Genomic DNA, 19,837 nt, shown 5'->3' with positions numbered 1-19,837 from the left:
TATATATATATATATATATATATATATATATATATACTGTTATATATATATATATATATATATATATATATATATATATATATATATATATATATATATATATATATATATATATATATATATATATATATATATATATATATATATATGAAACAAGTTTGACACACACACACTAATTGGATCAGTTTCTGTTCTTATGCGGTTTTGAATGCTGATCCTGGCGCTTGGAGCCGGTCACTCGAGTTTGTGGGCTGCTTATGGTGTTAAAATAAGACGATTTTGCTCAATCCTGGCTAATGAGCTGAAAACCACAGTCAGGAGAAATGTGTCAAGTGTGTGTTTGGAGGACGTTCATTCATCCATTTCCAGGAAAATCTGAGGCTTAAGAATTTGAGACTCAATGTTCGGAGGTTGAGCCGTTTAAATGATCAGACACTAAAATTCAGTTATATACTGAATATACAGAACAAACACAAACACACACAGCTGTCAAGTGTTCTCTTCATAGCCACAATATCTTCCCCTGAATTACATCTAAAAGGAACAAATATGATGATTGTACTTGATAGAACATCTTCATGAATTAAAACTGTGTCTCCTTTGCTCTAAGAAGTTTGCCCTTTTTAAAATTGGGAAGACTTGAGTTGCTTCTAGTTGATAGTTTCCAGTAAAATTAGAATTTTCTCCATGTAAACACTCCTTTGTTACTCGCGTGATCATGACATTAAGTTAAACTTTATACAAACATGGTCAGCAAGTGACCAAAACTAAAAAACATTTAAGACTATAAGGTTTATGCTTTGCATATTGTTTACTTCATTGTAAGAGCCTTACTGTAAATACAATCTTTGTATATTTTTCTTCTAAATTCTCTGTAATAAATTATAAAACATTGGTTTGTATTGAAACTGAAACATCTCTCTGCTTCAGTCTGTACTGATCTGAGAGGAACAGTGCCACCTAGTGATGATTCATTCTCTCACAGAACTATACAGATGTGCTATTGAAAGGCCACTGAGCTATGAGCTCAATATATCTGCAACATCAATATATTAACATATTTGTATAAAACGTTGCTTTAAAACAGAAAATGAGGAATGAAAAACAATACAGAAGCTCACTTTCTCAAATCACACACACATACAAATTACAGTTATAAAGTGTGTTAAGTTGGTTCCAAAAAGGCACAAGTGTCAGTTCAAGTGGTTTGATATAATCAAGTTATATTTGTACTCCTTGGCAAGCGCTCATTGGCGAAGCTGGTTTTATAGAAATGTTTGGACAGCGTGTTTGAATGGCAATTTAGAAAAGTGTTTAAAGTCTTTGGCGAGAAGAATTGATCCTGAAAAGCTCCTTTGGGTTATGTGATATGGCAGTTCAAGAATAAATGTTCCCTCAGTGTGTATAAAAAAATTAAAAGCTAGAAAGTGTGACTTTTTTTTCTCCCCAAGTACATCCCCTACATCTTCACACTGACCTCCAACCTCAATACAGCAAGAACCATTTCCTCCAGAGGTGAAAAGGTAGTTGATTGGTCGACGTTGCCTGATTATTGTTCTTAGATATCAGAGTCTGGACACTCTTCCTCGGTGCTGAGGAAGGGCGGACTTGTGTCGGTGGTGCCGTATGTATGGTGAATACTGCATTCATCAGATTCAGATGATGCATCTGGGTTCAAAACTTTGGGAAGATACACCTAAAAAAAGAGAGAGATTCTGGTCATCTCAAAATATATCGGGATTAAAAAAAAAAGTGTGTAATGTACAAATGTGAAACTTGCCGATGCAGTTGAGCTCTGTGAACCTTTATCTGCGTCTTTTTCTTCCTCCTTAACCTGAATTACAGACAATTACATTTATGCATTTAGCAGATGCTTTTATCCAAAGTTACTTAAAATAGAGGACCAAAAGCAATATTTCACAGAGCCAACAATTTTTGAAACACAATGCCAGGTTTATTTATTCAATTAGGTTTAGATTACAACAATGCACTGTAAATTTTGCTAAAACTTTGACAGAACAAAGCAGCTTACATTGTAGTTGTGCGGGCTGAGGTATTTGAAGTGTCCAAAGAAGGTGTAACTTAAACAGATAAAGATGGTCACACAGAGAACCACTAAAGTGAACAGTGACGTAGCTGCCTTGAAGCCTGTGGAGACACAAAATCAATAAATCTCCACTATATGACTCACATATATGAATACAACTGTCTGAGAAACACTGGTTTAATGAAGCCAGTTAGTGGACGTTACCTGTTCTGAGCACAGAGAAGAAATAAAGCCACATCAGGCATATGATTGGTGCAGCCAGCGCTTGATTGACAGCTCCCAGGTGAACCTGCCGATCGAGGCGGGCGGGCAGGTACGCGAAGTACAGGTTGTGTTTGTCCACCAGGTGTTTCAGCAGCAGGTACAGCAAACCTACACACACAGCCTGTGTGTTAATGTGATGTTACATTCACTAATACTGTGTGTGTAAGACCTTGAGGAAAGAAATCAGACCGAAGGGAACGATGACAGGGCAGGTGATGCTGTACGCCATGATGACCGTGAACACACACAGAGTCCATCCGTACATCGCTCCGTACTGAAACTCATACGCCTGATTCTACACAGAGAAACCAGGAACCAGAGATTACAAGTGTATCAGGAACACATCTCAGTAATCTGACTTATTTCCAACCTGATGTCTATACAACTCAAAAGCCACAGACGGACCTGTTTAACATATTTCCTCTCAGCAGCCGAACCTGCGAGTGCCAGACGCACAATGTAGAGCAGTAACCCTGGCAACCGCAGCAGCTCCATGCCAGAGCCCACCAGAGCCGCCGCGATCACGTAATTTACAAAGAACGCCCCCTGATCAGGTAAAAACACACACCTGAGACACAGAGAAGAGAAGATGAAGAGTCACTGGTCACAAAATCATTCGGAATAAACCATTCTGATTTGAGCAAATAAATCACCAGGGAAAATAAATAAGATACTCACTCAAACCTCAGCTTCCCCGCTGAATGCGTATCAAACAACTGGCGGAAAAACACGTCTAGACTGAGAGGAAAAAGAGCACATCTGTATCTGTACACATGCTTAGTTCGGGAACATTTTAGTTCATCATTCTTTTAATTATGAAAAATAAACAAACATGCAAACAAAAAAAATTAAAATTGTGATTGCAATATAAAATGTGTTGTTGTTTTTTCAAATCTCCAGGCTTTCTGTGATTGTAGGGCTGCATTTTTTTGGTAAAAAAATTTTGTGATTATATATCTATATAATAATAACAGTAAAAATAATAATAATAATAATAATAATAATAATAATAACAACATGTTAAAACAAAATAATAAAGACTACTATTGTTATATTAAATAATAAAATGGTTTATAAATATTAAAAAAAAGTATATATAATAATAATTATAATAATAATATGTATAATAATAAAATTAAAACAAAATAAAAAAACACAACATACTACTAATGTAAAAATTTACTGTAGAACTAAAATTTGTATCTAATAATAACAATTATAATAATAAAAACATTGAAAAATCAATAATAAATGCTACTTTTGTAATATTTTAAGGTGAAATAAAAAAACAGCATCTACTCATCATCATCAGCTCATACCTGGTGAGGCCCAGTGAGGGCAAAATCAACACCATGAAGATCAGGAAGATGTAGAGCTTGTACATCATGCTCATATTTTCGCTGGACCTTCACACACACACAGATAGAGGAGTATTATTAATGGGCTTTTGGGTTTGTGTGTGAGTGTGTGTATATTTGAGTTTGATGGTCTACCTGGTCCAGTGGGCCTCCCCCAGTGTAGAGTAATATACTATGGTGGGCAACAGGGCTGAGAAGGTCCACAGCAGAATAGTGGGGAAGAACTGACTGATAACAGCACTCTGCAAACACAACACACTGTCTTCACACCACTGCACTTCATGAGCTCAATTCCTTACACATGTTCAGTCACATACGTTCAGATAGTAAATGGGCTTGGTGACATTAAATTTGTCCATGGTGGTGATGATGATGGAGGGCGTTGTGAGGAAGAAGAGGAGGAGAAAGAGGGCTACATTTAGCAGCGTAAAGCGTAGCCACCAACGCCACCATTTTATTGACAAATTCTCCCTGAAAAAGATGAAGAGAAGGTGAGAGGTTGATTGCTATATTCTTCTATATAAATTAAAGAAGATTGTAATATAATAGATCTCATTCCAAAAAAATATATATTGGTACATACCAGTAGATATTGTATGGGTGAGGAGCGTAATTCACTTCCCATTTGTTCACCCTAAGTTCTGTGCTCTTAGAGGACGGCTGAGGCTCTCGGCCACACCCACACCTGATTCCCCCACCCATTACTTCTCCGGCCACGCCCCTTGCCCCGCCTCCACACTTCAGAGCATTGAAATCTTTCAGAATGCTGTGAGGAAAGAAAAGCAACACCAAATGCAATGATCAGGTTCCAGAAATAATAATTCTCTTCATTTAATTTTAACAGTAACAGCAACTAACTAAAACTAAAAAATCCAGACTACGAAGCAGTTTTCCTTTGACTTATCACAACAGATTTCACATTAGATTGTAGTAAAAACAAAGTGGCTAATAAGCCAGTGTAATTCTGCATAATGTTTAAACATAGGCAGTTGAGTCGGAGCGTGAATCACTTACTAACTGGCCATGTACTCATTTTGCAGAGAGACAAATGCCATGCCCAGAGGATGCAGTTCTACACTCTCCTTCAGTTTATCTTCTTCCTCACGCAGAGCAGCCACCTGTGAGCTGTAGAACTCTATAGCATCAACCTACAAATAAACACACATTTTATTTATACGCCCAGAGCTTGAAAGTCAAAGGCCATTGCTGATGGGGGCAGTACTGACCTCTTCACAGCCCTTACAGCGGCGGCAGCAGCAGCACAGGTGGCTGCATGGGCGCGGGTTGCTGAGCTCACGACGTCCATGGCGCTGGAAAATCTTAGTGAAGTGCTGCAGATTTTTTTCTGCCCGTTTTCTGTTACAAAATATTACAATTAAAATAACATATGATGATGATGATGACATTATGAATTTTTTTTTTTTTTATTAAAAATGTTACTTGAAAAAAAAACTATTAACTGAAATATTCAAACTATTTAGTTTAGCTTGATGCACTGTCATAAAATAGCTAAGACGGAATCTTAAAAAGTACTAAACACTAAACATATTTTAAAGAAAATTATAATAAAAACACATGACAGAATTATTAAAACTCCAAATATAAATAATGACTGTAATAGTATTTCAATAATACTGGCTCATATAGGTATCTATAAGATCTACGGACAACAAGTCAAACTGGCTTTCTTACCGGTTTCTGTTTATATCAATCAGTTTGGCAACATCATAACACAAGTTAACATCAGTCACTTGACAGTTAGGGTACGCCTCCCTGCAAACAGATATACAGTCAAAACTTTAAAACCTTTAAAGTAAAAAATGTAATTTGTGTATTAGAGGCAGAAAAACAGAAATGCAAAAATAATTTGTTTCTAAACACATCCCCAATCTATCTTCCTTTGCTCATAAAAACAGGAAAGTCCTGGAATTAAAATAAATAATGGCTATTATTTCAGTATAATCTTTATCTGTAATGTTAATCAATTCCTGTGAATGACAAGTAAATAGATGTTGCCCGAGACCCCACTGTCCCACCCACACACTGAAAGCTGAGCTCATGCCCTGCATGCTGAATGGAACAAATAACATGGAGATGGGAAGGAAAAGATGTCTGGATGAATGGCTAAAAATAAAGTGAACCGTATGAAGTCTTGGAAAATCATTCCCACTTACATGAAGTGAGTTTTTATGCTCTCACTACTGGCAGCAGTGGGTACAGACCTCACAAACAGGGTGTTTCTGGCCTATGGAGAAATAAACTAGGGTCAGACGGAGACCATTTATGTGTGTGTGAAAGAGAAATGGTAGGACGGCTTACTATGTCTCTCTTGGTTCCCTTCATTTTAGAGGTGTGTCGTCTCAGCAGGGCCACCGTGATCATAAGATACAGAACTGCAAATACTGTGTGCAGCCAAAGCAGCGTATCACTGCAAAGAGATCATTTAAAATACAGTTCAAATAGACACACACTGATGCATTCAGACATCTGTGCATAGATACATACCCCTGCTTAAGATTCCCTATGGTTGTTCTCCCGAAACTGTAGGGATCATTGCCTGGAACACAGAAATGACTGAGACTTTTTCCCATCAGCAGAAACTGAAGTCTAAGAAAAGAAACTTGAAAGCATTTCATAAGGTGACATCATGTGAGGTTAGAAACCACTACCGCCCTCCCAAAAACTAGGCGTCATAGGCTTAAACACAATGACTCTTACAAGCAACATTTAGCTATGTAAAAAGATGATTTTATCCAAAATAAATTATATTAAAAATTATATTATAACTACTTTAAACAATTACAAAAAATTCTAAAGTGAAGATGAAACTTTTCCATTCAAGAGTTTGGGATCAGTAAGATTTGTAATTTTTATTCTTATAGCTGGCACAGTTCTTTCATTTTTCTCTGTCAGTGTCTCTGGTATTAGTCAAGTATCTGCTCTAGAGAAACAGTAAATGGTTTATAACCAAGCTACTGTTTGAAGGATTCTTGAGATCGGGTTGAATTTTCCAGTGTACGTGTGTGTAAGTGTGTTAGATACCCAGCAGGTTGCCAGATAGATTGACCGGCAGGATGATGGTGATGGACAGCACACAGATGATCAAGAGCATGATGACTAGGTGCTTCTGAAATGACAGATAATGTACTGCATCCACCCCACATTTCTCCTGGATCGTAGTTTCACTGCACACACACACACACACACACTGGTTTCACATCAGTTTATATTAGGACTTTCCCATGCAAATTCCCCTTTTTGAGTTTAGAAAAAAGTAACAATAACAACTGGTAAAATCTGTCCAGTTGTAAACATGTAGCACCAAAACAGCACTTACTCCATATTGACAATAAAGTTGATCCAGGAGCAGCACCCCTACAGGAAATGAGGAAGATGTCAATGATGTCATTAATTATCTCATAATGAGGATGACGATGAGATCAGTATTAACCTTCTCATATTCGGGCTCCTCGACGGACATGGATGACGTCATTCTGTTGTAACGCCGTTTAGTAGCATGTCCGAACCTGCATCAACAAAAGACAGAGCTCTTCATCTCACCATCCTCACCAGTTTCAGCTTCTCTATTTAAAATGATTTCTTGAAAACTTAAAATATGGTAAAAATATACAAATACTACAACAACAAAAAACAATCATTATACATAAATATAAAAAACATATACTTTTTTTATAAATAATAATTTGTCTAGTTTAACGCTGCCTCACTAAAAAAAAAAAATTATAACACTTAATGTTTCCATAGTGACTACTATGGTTTTCATCTCACATACCGTTCAGTCTCTGCGACAAGAGCGAGTCTCCCATGATCCCACAGTCTCCTTCTGATCACAGTGAAGACTATTAGCAGCAACTGTGGGAAGATACACAGCACCATACCAACCAATCAGATCGTACAACTCGAGCAGTTCCAGCCAATCGGATCCTAACTAACTTCCAAACTTACCACGAAGAGTATGAAGTCGATCAGCAGAACGATGGGCACTCCTCCGAAATTCACCCCCTTCAGCACGGTGCTCTGTGTGGCACTGAAACAGCTGCTGTTGTCCACAGGGCTTGTGCCATTATTCACCGACACGGAGAGGCGCTCCCACCACGTGGAGGCCATCTGGAGGTCAAACAGGTACAAATTGCATAATTTTATTTTTGCTGATCCTGAAGAGATCTGTTTTGGTGACACACATGTCATTAGCATCCCAGATGACTATTGATTTTTTTGTTTGTTCATCTTTATTTATCCATGGAAATCAATTAAGAATTATTTTCTTATTTACAATGACGGCCTTTCAGGAAAAGAACACGATCCTGCACATGCATACACACAAAATAAAATAAAATAAAGAAAACAAATAAAATAACAATAAAATGAAATAAAAATATAATAAAACAATAAAAACACAACAAAATTAAATAAATTATATTAAAAATTTAGTAAATACAGCTAAAACAATTACAGTAGTTGTTCAAAGCACTCATTACAAATGAAAAAAGATTAAGGATGATAACAGATCAATTTCCAGCAATTTCTCTAAACCATGTATAGGCCTAGTGTGATGATGTTACAGGTTGGTATTAAAAATATGTTTGAGATTAGCTGGTGTTAGTTCTCAAAAACTATCTGGTGTTGGCCATATTTGATTCAAAGCATGAATCTAAAGCATTGTGAATTGCATGTCAGTGTAAGGATGTGAAATGCCACATGCACTTCAGTTCAAAAACAAGAGGAAGTCTTATAACGTTATTGCATGCAAACGAAACACAATTACACAATAGTATAGATCACATGTTGCATCAGCACAAAAAAAGTTTTGGGGATTTATGATTATGATAGTGCCTTAAAATGCTTTTTGCTTAAGATCCTAGATGATAGATTACTGGTGACTGTATTGATGTTAAATGTTTGAACATTATGCTTACATTAGATATAATCCATGCTAATATTAAATGCTCTAAGAATGTGATATTAAAGTAAGGATAAAAATATAGCCACTAGATCACAAAGTCATAATTTTTGCCGCTCCTCCCACTGTGCCTTTAAGGGGTTGGGTCTCCCATAGATCCTCTATTACTTTCAGATGACTTTTTTTTGGGGGGGTCAGGTTACTCGTGACATCTTTCTTACTTTGTCTTTTGATGCATTGCAAAATATCAATAAATAAATAAAATCAAGACATATTTACATGAGAAGAAAAAAATTAAAAGAAAAAAAAAGACAAAAACATATGTCAGTGGGCTAAAAAAATTATTCACATTACCTTTGAATTGTTTTTTTTTCTTTCCCCAATGGCAGATATTTTCTAATTTTAATCATAAACTTAATTATGATACATTTAAAGGGTTAGTTCACCCAAATAGCAAAATTATGTCATTAATAACTTACCCTCATGTTGTTCCAAACCCATAAGACCTCCGTTCATCTTTGGAACACAGTTTAAGATATTTTAGATTTAGTCCGAGAGCTCTCAGTCCCTCCATTGAAACTGTGTGTACGGTCTACTGTCCATGTCCAGAAAGGTAAGAAAAACATAATCAAAGTAGTCCATGTGACATCAGAGGGTCAGTTAGAATTTTTTGAAGCATCGAAAATAAATTTTGGTCCAAAAATAGCAAAAACTATGACTTTATTCAGCATTGTCTTCTCTTCCGTGTCTGTTGTGAGAGAGTTCAAAACAAAGCAGTTTGTGATATCTGGTTTGCGAACTAATCACTCGATGTAACCGGATCTTTTTGAACCAGTCCACCAAATCAAACTGAATCGTTTTAAATGGCTCACATCTGCAATATGCATTAATCCACAAATGACTTAAGCTGTTAACTTTTTTTTTATGTGGCTGACACTCCCTCTGAGTTCAAACAAACCAATATCCCTGAGTAATTCATGCACTCAAACAGTACACTGACTGAACTGCTGTGAAGAGAGAACTGAAGATGAACACCAAGTGGAGCGAGATAATGACTCCCTCACGGTTGAATCGAATGATTCGTTCCCGAACCGGATTTCACAAACTGCTTTGTTTTGAACTCTCTCTCACAACATACCGGAAGACAAGACAATGCTGAATAAAGTCATAGTTTTTGCTATTTTGTACCAAAATAGATGCTTCAAAAATTCTAACTGACCCTCTGATGTCACATGGACTACTTTGAAGATGTTTTTCTTACCTTTCTGGACATGGACAGTATACCGTGCTCTCGGACTAAATCTAAAATATCTTAAACTGTGTTCCAAAGATAAACGGAGGTTTCACGGGTTTGGGTGAACTATCCCTTTAACAGAAAATGAGACATATCTTAAGAAAATGTGTTCCTCATTTAAATTAATATTGATTTAAGAATGTTTAGATACTAGGACTGAAAAATGCAATAAAATTAAGTTTTAAAAAATCATGTTTTGTGTATCGTTGCTGCCCTATGAACTCCAACAGTATGTGTCATGAAAAACATTCAAGACACTCAGTGTCTTGGTTTGCAATAAGTCTGAACAGACTGTGAAATCAAATATTTGTAAGTGCAGAACATATTTCAGCACAGATTTTATTAAGAAACATCTCAGTAATTTCACTGAAAAATGATGCGTGACAAAAACACTTTCGCTTTCGAAGTTGTCATGTTGTCTTGTCATGATGCATTAGATGACTTACACGATACTCTCCTGTCTTTTCTGTTATCAACATTTGCATGACTGAAAACAACTTCTTCATTATGTCGAAACATATCGTTGCCAAACTGACAGACCAGAACTGGCACAACTGTCGACGGTTGAGAATAAAGCCAAAAAGGGGTAGTTAAACGGTTAACAAGCAACTAAACTAAATGTCGTTAGACTCATGAGTATAACCATGAACACACAACTAAACAAACACTAAACTGACAAATACTTCGACACGCTGCCAGTGACGTCATGGCGCTTCTACATAACAGCTGGACAAACTTACGAGTTGTTATGAGCCGAAACTTTGAGTGTTGCTTTCTAGCGATTTATAAATAAAACATGTTATGAAACAAAAACATACCTCGGTGGAATTTTTCCGCGTCTGGACTGTGCAGAACCGGTCGAGCTGTCAGCTGAGAGTAAACTAAGTTAAGTTTACACTGACTCACATCCGCACATCCGCACATCCGCACATGCGCACATACACCGATCTCCGCCCAACCTACCAATACACACAACTTTTTTAATATCGTTGTATATAACAGATATAATAAAATGCCCGACATTAATTCGGGAATACAGTAAATAATAAGAATCAATTATTTGAAATCAAGAAAATTAAGAAAAAATAAACCAATGTAGCTATAAATAACAACAACAAAAAAAATATTTCTCAAGCATAATGACTAGGCTGTATACTGGCCATTGCATTCTCTAATATGTTGTTTATTCAGTCAGTTAAATTTTCCAAACAACCATGGCGTTGAAAACAGAACAGAGTGGAATTACAAAACGTTGAAAAGTAATATACAGGCCCATAGCTAAGAAGATAAATAGGCTATAGCCTAATCATATTTCGAAGTGAACTAAATAAATAAAAAAGTGGAGTCTGTTATACAATAAAATAGTTTCAGGCTTTCAACGTCTAAAATTCACATTTATGTCAGTATATGACTTGCTATCTTTGTAGCCTAATTATTTAATCATTTACTAGCAATTTCTGAATATTTTCTGAAAATTATTTGTACCTCAAATTATTTTTGCTACACTGTTAAAAATAATGTCTTTTTAAAATGTATATTAGCCTAGAGTATGTTTTTACGGATTTGATTGTGTTTTGTGTTTGTTTGATAGCTTTGTATCAATGTGTGCATTTATTTGTAATAATTTATGAAGATTCTGAGTTAAACATTACCCTGTCATCTATTAAGTTGTAAAAAGATTATTAGAATATGTGTACAAGAAAACTCAGCCTACTCTAATCCAACGTAGCCTATCTGTGTAATTATGAAATTTAGCAATTACAGTAAATTATTTTCAGTGTATAAAGGTGGCATAGGCTAAACAATGAATTTGTGCGAGGCAACATGCAATGCAAGCTAAATGTATTATTTATCCAACCATGTTATTAGATTGCTTTAATATGTCGAAAATATGCAAAAAAATGTCCAAACAGCGTCTGATTTAATTGGTGCATCCTCACTTTTGTTTTAAATAGATTAGCTCGGCCCTGCAGGGGAGAAGAGCGAGATGAAGAGAGTCTCTGAGCCTCTACAGTGAATCCCATGTGATTGACAGGGCGGATATATCCGTGCAATATCCTCCCGCTCACGTTCTCATTGGCCTCTCCGTGGCTCCATCTGACGCGCGCATTAACCCCCGCCGCGGCTGGAGAAGGGCGACGGGGTCCTAATCAGCGGCTGATTGCGGCACGGCGCCCGGGGAGAGAGCAGCGGTGATTGGGGGTATGGAGGCTTTGATTGTTTTCAGTCAGTCTGACAGCTGAGGAATACGGTCTCTAATCAGCGTAGTCAGTCAAGACACTGGCATGATTAGCAAATGAACAGTCGAGCACACGAGCGCGCACAGCCTTGTTTAGATGATGCGCGTGTTTGGGCTACTGTAAACACGAGAAATAGAGCTTGGAGCATTAATCTGACTTACTCCTGTCTGTGCTGTGTGCGTTACAATTACTACTCAGGCTGGAGATTATTCTAGAGAAAGATGTATTAAACACTGGTTGAATTATAATAGAGCGGTAACCATTGGCCAGTTTCGTGCAGCGTTTACAACTCTTCAATGAACGTTTCTGCATTCACCCCCACCCCCTTGTTTGTTTGTTTGTGTGTGTGTGTGTGTGTGTGTGTGTGTGTGTGTGTGTGTGTGTGTGTGTGTGTGTTTTGCCTAAAATGAAAAAAAAAATAGAGCGATAAAAAAAACTAAATTAAATGCATAAATAAATAAATTGATTTATTTTTTCCAAATTATGTATTTATTTATTTTTTATTTGTTTTTGTAAAATGGTTGCATATTATTTATAGGTAACATAAGGTTTTATATAGTTACAATAATTAAAATAAACCTTGACTGAAATTATACATACATATATTTAAAATGTTAATTGTACTATTTTAATTATATAATTTATTCATTATTAAGTAAAATTCCAAAACATTATCAAGTTTCTATCGTTACATTTGAGAAGAAAAAAAAACGAGGAAAGGAAGTCATACGGGTTTGGAATTTTTTTTATAAAAATAATAATAAATAATAATAATAAATTGTCATCATTTACTCATGTCATTCCAAACCCGTATGACTTCCTTTCCTCGTTTTTTTTTTTTTTTTTTTTTTTGTGTAACGATAGAAACACCCAAAAATAAAAATTGTCATCATTTTTTTTGAATTTTCATTATATATTCGAAAATATCTCCTTTTGTGCTCTGCAGGATGTTTTTCAGATTTGGAATAACATGAGGGTGAGTAAATAATGACAGAAAGTTTCTTTCTGGGTGAACTCCCAGTAGGAAAACATTGCATAACAACTAAATTTTGCATAATCAAATAATTATGCATAGTTTATGCATGCAATAATCTAAGTTGTGTGGTGCCTACTTGTACAGCTCTAATTTTCACTGGTTATGCTGTAGTATTAACTTTTAAAAAACTAAATTGATTTGATGTTTAAAAAAAAAAACTCATGCACACAATGACTCCATGATCTCAAACTCTAATCACATCAATCGTCTGTCAGCGTTGAGCCGCTGAGTCACTCCAACCAAAGACACAATGTCACAATACCAAGACACAGACACATTACAATACCAGTCAAAACAACCATGGCTTGTGTTTAAAACCTGCTATTTGCATTGAATTTAAGCAATCTGTTTAGTTGAATTCCAAGTACATATTTAATGTAAGAACAGGTCAGTTATGATTGCAAAAAGGGAAGAAGGAAGGTCAATTCTGAGAGTTTTCTCTTACCTATTTAACAAATATTTTGCACGACTATAAAGTAGCACATCAGTGTTGCATAACAGTTGAATAATCGTTAGGAGCTGCTATGATTGCACTGCATTTAGAAGAACACAAGTGATTTAACTAATGTTATGTAGGCCTTTTTGTACCATCATGGTCAATGTGTACCTTAAAAATCGCTTTGTATAAAAGCATCTGCCAGTTGAATAAATAGTAAATGTATTTATTGCATAATGCTAATTTATTAAGGTAAATTTGGACACTCTGGAATGGGGGAAAGTAAACGAACCAGTTATAAATATTTATTTGCATAATGCAGCCTAATGGAGTAAATTACATTAAAACAAATACACATACATACATGTATGAATAAATGAATAATACATGCTTCCTAATCGATTTTCCAAATTTTTAAAAAGCTTTACAAGGAGAACAACGGTTTAAAAGTAATAAGGAAAAATCGCAACGAATTGATTTCTATGATTTGGGGGTCATTGTTTGCTGTGGAAATGACACTATTACTATTATTTACCACTAGAGGGCGGCGCTGCATTTGTGTTTTTCAGCCCCTAGCATATAAAAGTATGAGAAGATCTCGATGTTTATAATATCTCGATAGATAATGTTGCAGGAAATCTTCTCATATCATGTTTTTTTTTTTTTTTTTTTTTTTTTTTGCCATTTAATAATTCCTATTATCATTACCTTGTTGAAAAAAAAAGCATATGCTGGTTAGGTATGTTTTGAACCTTTATACTGTCTATGGTTTTAAAGCATGGCTGCTGAGCACGTGACCAGCTTAAACCAGCTAATAACCAGCAGCCATGCTTCAAAACATACCTATTTTTCAACAAGGTAGACCTAACAGTCTGCGTAAACTATAGCTACAGTATTAATTAATCTCTATTATTGCAACAAAAATCTATGTATTCACAGGTTATTACTCGTGAGTTACAGGAGCCATCTCATTCAGCGTCATCCTTAAATATGTGTATTTCAGTCAGTGTTTTTAATGTATATAATGCGTGACATTTTGACAGTTGCTCCGTCAGAAACCTCCTCTCTCCTTGTGAATAACCTTGCCAGATTACCATACAATTATCATACCATTATCATCTCATTATCATACTGGAGCCAGTGGAATTGGGTTTAAATTCTTTACGTTTGTTATTTCATTCTACACTACTGAATTTTCAGTTTGTGTGAACCATAATTGGGCTTTTTTGTATATTCATATTTTAAAAAGCATGGATTTATAATGGATGACCTGTCTAATACCGCTAGTTACTGAAGTAGTTTAAAAACATCAGGGTCTGTGCATCGTTTAAGGGCCATCCAAGTGTATTAAACACCTGCAGGTGGTCTGATATCTCTCCAGTAGTATAATTACTTTTCTGCGTCCACAGAAATCACAGAAATCCCACTGTGACTGACCTAATCTGCAATCTTTCCACAGAGGGCTGGATAAAGTCTGTATTTAGCAAACATGACCGTCCTGTATCTTCCTCTCAAAGTGACCTGGGCTTCATCTCATATACATTAGATCATCCAGAGGGGTTCATTTTTCTCCATGCCTCTCTGTTCTCCATTACAATATTAAAGAGTGTCTTACTTAAGCTTCTACTCAAGGGTGGCCGTGAACTGAAATCTTCCCCAAAGTGCTCCAATCCATCATGAGGACAACATTGGGCCGAGTGTCCATGCATCATTTTAGAGAGGACGAGGGAGGGCTGTGGGTGTAACAGAGAGAGCGAGGCAGAGCCGCTGGGGTTTTCTTGCCAGTAGGGGGGTAACAGAGCTGTGTGCTTTAGAATATCATAATCTAAAGGCTGGTTTTAATTTGTCATAATAAATGAGAAACCCCTCTCCACTGCGGAGACCAGAGGATTTCTTTTGGGATGTTAAAGGCCTTGCCTTCATGCTGAGTGTGTCTGACCACAAATGAAAAAACAATAGTATCCTTATGTATTGATTAGGATCTGGGCTCAGGGATTTGAACCCAAAGAGTTAAACTTGCATTTAAGACATAAATGATGCTTCAAATTGTGTAGACTTTTGAGGAAAGCCATGGTATTACTGTTCTAGGCAATCTGGGTTTTAAATATATGAAAAATTGATTCTGTAGAGATTTGTGTCACGCACTTGTGCACTTCAAATCTTAAAAATGAATTTTTAAAAAAACAGTACTTGCAGATAATAATAATAAAATAAAATGGCCACTTAAGTGTGGTAATAGAAAGTTGTTTTATTTCTTGTTTAACATATTTAAAACATTCTTTTAAAATGCAAAGTTTTAATTTAGTAAATTTTAAATCATACTTTAATGATGTTTTTTAATGCTTTTAAATAAGTACAATTGTGTTGACTAAATAAAGCACGTTTACATTATTAATTACATAGTATTTAATATATATATATATATATATATATATATATATATATATATATATATATATATATATATATATATATATATATAAAATGCGCACACTTTTAAAGTATATTATTTCCTTTTTAAAAGTATGCTCTAAGTCTAGCTACTCAAGGGCCACCTAGCAAGCTACCAAAATGACTTAGCAAACTGCTAACAATCACTCTGAACCCTTTAGCATCATGGCAGACATTTTTCTACAGGCTAGCACCACGCACATTTTCTCTTTGTTGTTTAAGAAAAAAAAGAGACATCAGACGTCACCACTGTGAATTAAGACTTTAACGCCAATATGATTGACAGGTGTCATAATAACAGTCAACAGGCCTAGGCAATTTCTTGCTCTCTGTTTGCAAAACATTAGCATTAGCGTAAGGGAGAGAAAGACGTGCGAGATCAGGTCGCCGCGGTACAGATGTTTTAATTGCGTTTGTGTCAGTGTGAAACACGATTAGCGTTTCTGCTCATTAACGAGCTGATGGGCCCCTCGTTCCGACACCTCGCTAATGCGCTAACACACTAACACCTCACACATCACATTCGGATGCAAAGACTGAAACAGAATCTAATCAACAAGGACAGCAACACACACACTTAACCGCTCTGCCGCAATTAGATGATCATTTGCTCAAGTCTTTGTGTCTGAGTGTATGTGCGAGTGTAATTACATAATGGATGGTTGAATAAAGCTGAATTCTGTATACTTTGGTATGAAGTTCTTTGGTCCCTGCTGAGGTGAGACAGACAGAATGATGCCTCATGTGTTTGGGTTACAGCCATGCTGTATATAATTTGAATGTGATGCTATTGCTGTGCTGAACGTGACCTCGTGAACATTTCCAGCTGTTCAGATGTAGATGATGGCAGCTGTTATGTTTCCAACTGATCAGATATTCAGCAAGACACAAAGTAAAGGTGTCAACGCAGACTGTTCACAGCAAGGTTCTCTTACAGTTACAAATGAACATTCTAATACTGTTAATAAAATGATCATTCAAAATTATATGGTCTTCAATAGCATTCCTAAAATGTTACATTTATAGAAAGAACTTTTGCAAAATGATAAAAAGAAACATTCCCTTAACGTTTTCTCTAATGTTACCAATGCTTTTAAAACATAAATAAACGGAATGTTTTGAATGTTCTTAGAATTCTCAGGAATAATGTTTTTGTAATTTAAGGGGAAGATTAGCAAAACATTCCAAGAACATATTTTTGTTAGCTGAGATGCAAAGCGTGCGCATTAACAAGGACACTAAAGGCTGCACTGCTCATAACAGCTGGCCTCTAACATTAACCGGCTGATGTTTTTTCATTTTTGAAATATTAGAAGAATGTGAATTTGACTGCTTTTGAATCCATTTTCTTCTGACATGCTGTTTCTTGGGAACAATATTCACTGAAGAAAATGTTATATGCTTTTGGTGACAGTGAGGACATTTAATGCAGAGAGTATGGAAATTGAAATTCACTTTCAAATGTACAGTACTTGAAATAATTTAATAAGAAATTCATTGCATTTTTTAATTCTAAACATTTTATTTTAAACTCATAATAGTATACAATATTAAATATCAATAAATATTAAAATTAACAAAAATATTTAAAAATTAAAGCCACCATTTAATTTATTTAATTAGATTTTATATATTTGATAACAGATTTTCAAACACAAATTTAAAATATTTAAAGTCAGCATGAAACTGAAATGGACTATTCTCATTATTTCTCGTTCAAGAAGCTGTTTGACGTGTCATAACAGAGTACAATGAAGCTGTATTTTTGAAGGCCATCCTGGAAGTTATCATCACCCTGGCTTCCAACAGGATTTTTCCAGTGGCTTTTGGCCAATGTAGAACATAAGCTCTGTGACCAACAAGTCTAAGATCCTTAAACATTGTGTGCATCAAGATAATGTTCACAAATGAACAAAAATGTTATAAATATTGAAGCCTAAATAAAAAGCTATATGTAGGCCTACTTCAGTCTTTATTGATTAAAGAAAGCAGCAATCTTTTTTCAAAACAAGTAAAAGCTACAAAAATACAGGTGATACTGATGTATTTTGTGTCATATAAAATAACATGAAAATATTTTGAGCTTGTGTTAACAGACATTATTTCAGGCATTTAAGCAACACCCCATTAAAAATAAAAAATAAAAAAAACAGGAAGATGGAACCGGAAGTCCTAAAAAGCTATTTACAAAAATACGCAACATTCCATAAGAGAGAAAACATAATTTCAATTTTTATTCCTGCATGCCAATTTATTAACTGAAGTGGTTCTCAGTAGGCCACTAAACAAATAAATCTAATGATTTAGCTAACGTTTCTAATGTTTAGCTAACAAAAATAAAATGATTGTGAATCTCTAATGAACGTCAATTTAATGGCCATGTTGGGTCGAAATATCTTGTTATGGTGCATATTGCAATGTTTTAAAGGGTGTGCTATATGTCCCGAAACTAATTCATGACAAATCGTATGTGTAAATAGTTTTAAATGCACCATGCCAATCATATTACTATATCACACCCTGATAAATGCTGCTGAAAACTATTAATGGAGTTTTGCTGAATCTGGCTTTTGTTTGGCTTGCTATCGCATCGCTTGCACCAGATTATTCACTTTCTATGTGTCAAGCATGGCAAGAAATAATACAAAGGAGCTCACAATAAGTAGATTTGCTTCGGTCTCCGGTCACCGTATGTGTGTGTGCAGGCTGCAGCGGTGTGATATGGGTTGAACACACACCCTGAAGTGGACAGATATGAAGAATGACATTTAAAACGCTGCACTGTTTGTCAGTTTCTCAGACCCTCGCCCTGACTGAACGCCCCTCAGCGCCACTGTCAATCACCCACATGTCAAACCTGTGAGGACGAGGCAGGTATGTTTATACTGGCAGATGAGACTAAACAAAAAACCAAAAACACAAACAAAAAACAGAGAGGAGATGAAGGGGTGAAAAGCATAAAACGGGGAGACAGTGTATCATAGAGACGCTGAGGAATCAAGAGAAACCTTAGCAGCCCTTTCCTCCTCCTCTCTCTCTCTCGCTGTCTGTCTCTCACCTGCGCATCAGTCGTCTGCGCCGTGTTTGATTGACAGCTTGGCAGAGATCAGTGTCTAGCTGATGTGAGGGTGGCAGACCTGGAAATGCAGTGAGAGGGTTTATCAGCTGCACAGAGAGAGAGGGGGAGAGGCAGAGGGGGGCACACAGAGAAAGGAGTGTAAAAGAGCTACAGGGAAGGAGAAAACGATGAAGGGAGGAGGGAGAGAGAGAGAGGAGGGGGAGAGGGCTCTTTTACTGCCGGTCTAGAATGTGACCGGATTCTTAAACAGTTTTACAGAGAGTGAGAGACAGCAGCCAGCAGTTCATCAAACACATACCTGCACACACGGGTCAATGTAATCAAACCAAAATCATAAGGTAAAAAAATACAACATGGTATTCGTGTTAATTAATTCACTTGTGTTAACTAACTAGTATGATTATTATTTATTTTTTTGTTTATTGCATTATGACATTACATTACTGACAATTAAGCAAAGTATCCCTTCATATTCTCATTAATGTAATGAGGTTTTTTCTTTGTTAGTCCCATTATTCTCAACCACAACTGTCATTAGATTATCATAAATGTAATACAGTAATAATACAGTAAAAAAATTAAAAAAATAAATTATGAATATAAAGACAGTACATCAAAAATGTGGTACAAATAGTTGTATTTTTTACTATATAATTACGAATATAAATGAAGTACAACAAATGTGTATATTTTTTGCATTACATTAATCTG

General features: G+C 35.7%; 1 protein-coding gene across 1 annotated transcript; it reads right to left on the bottom strand.

Moving 5' to 3' along the window:
• Positions 1-403: 403 nt before the first annotated feature.
• Positions 404-10,816, bottom strand: LOC127956703 (CSC1-like protein 2). Its single transcript, XM_052554868.1, has 22 exons — positions 10,703-10,816; positions 7,636-7,797; positions 7,463-7,542; positions 7,121-7,196; positions 7,007-7,044; positions 6,712-6,854; positions 6,175-6,226; positions 5,989-6,097; positions 5,844-5,914; positions 5,362-5,442; positions 4,896-5,025; positions 4,684-4,817; positions 4,253-4,435; positions 3,987-4,140; positions 3,805-3,911; positions 3,631-3,717; positions 2,990-3,049; positions 2,717-2,879; positions 2,501-2,606; positions 2,252-2,419; positions 2,033-2,148; positions 404-1,834 (listed from the first exon to the last, which is right to left on the bottom strand). Exons 2-22 carry the CDS (start codon positions 7,795-7,797, stop codon positions 1,697-1,699), a joined length of 2,358 nt encoding a protein of 785 aa, XP_052410828.1. The 5' UTR covers positions 10,703-10,816; the 3' UTR covers positions 404-1,696.
• Positions 10,817-19,837: the final 9,021 nt, after the last annotated feature.

The sequence above is a fragment of the Carassius gibelio genome, chromosome B4 (assembly GCF_023724105.1).
Source record: "Carassius gibelio isolate Cgi1373 ecotype wild population from Czech Republic chromosome B4, carGib1.2-hapl.c, whole genome shotgun sequence".
Taxonomy (NCBI): domain Eukaryota; kingdom Metazoa; phylum Chordata; class Actinopteri; order Cypriniformes; family Cyprinidae; genus Carassius; species Carassius gibelio.
This window is presented reverse-complemented; position numbering and strand designations above follow the sequence as displayed.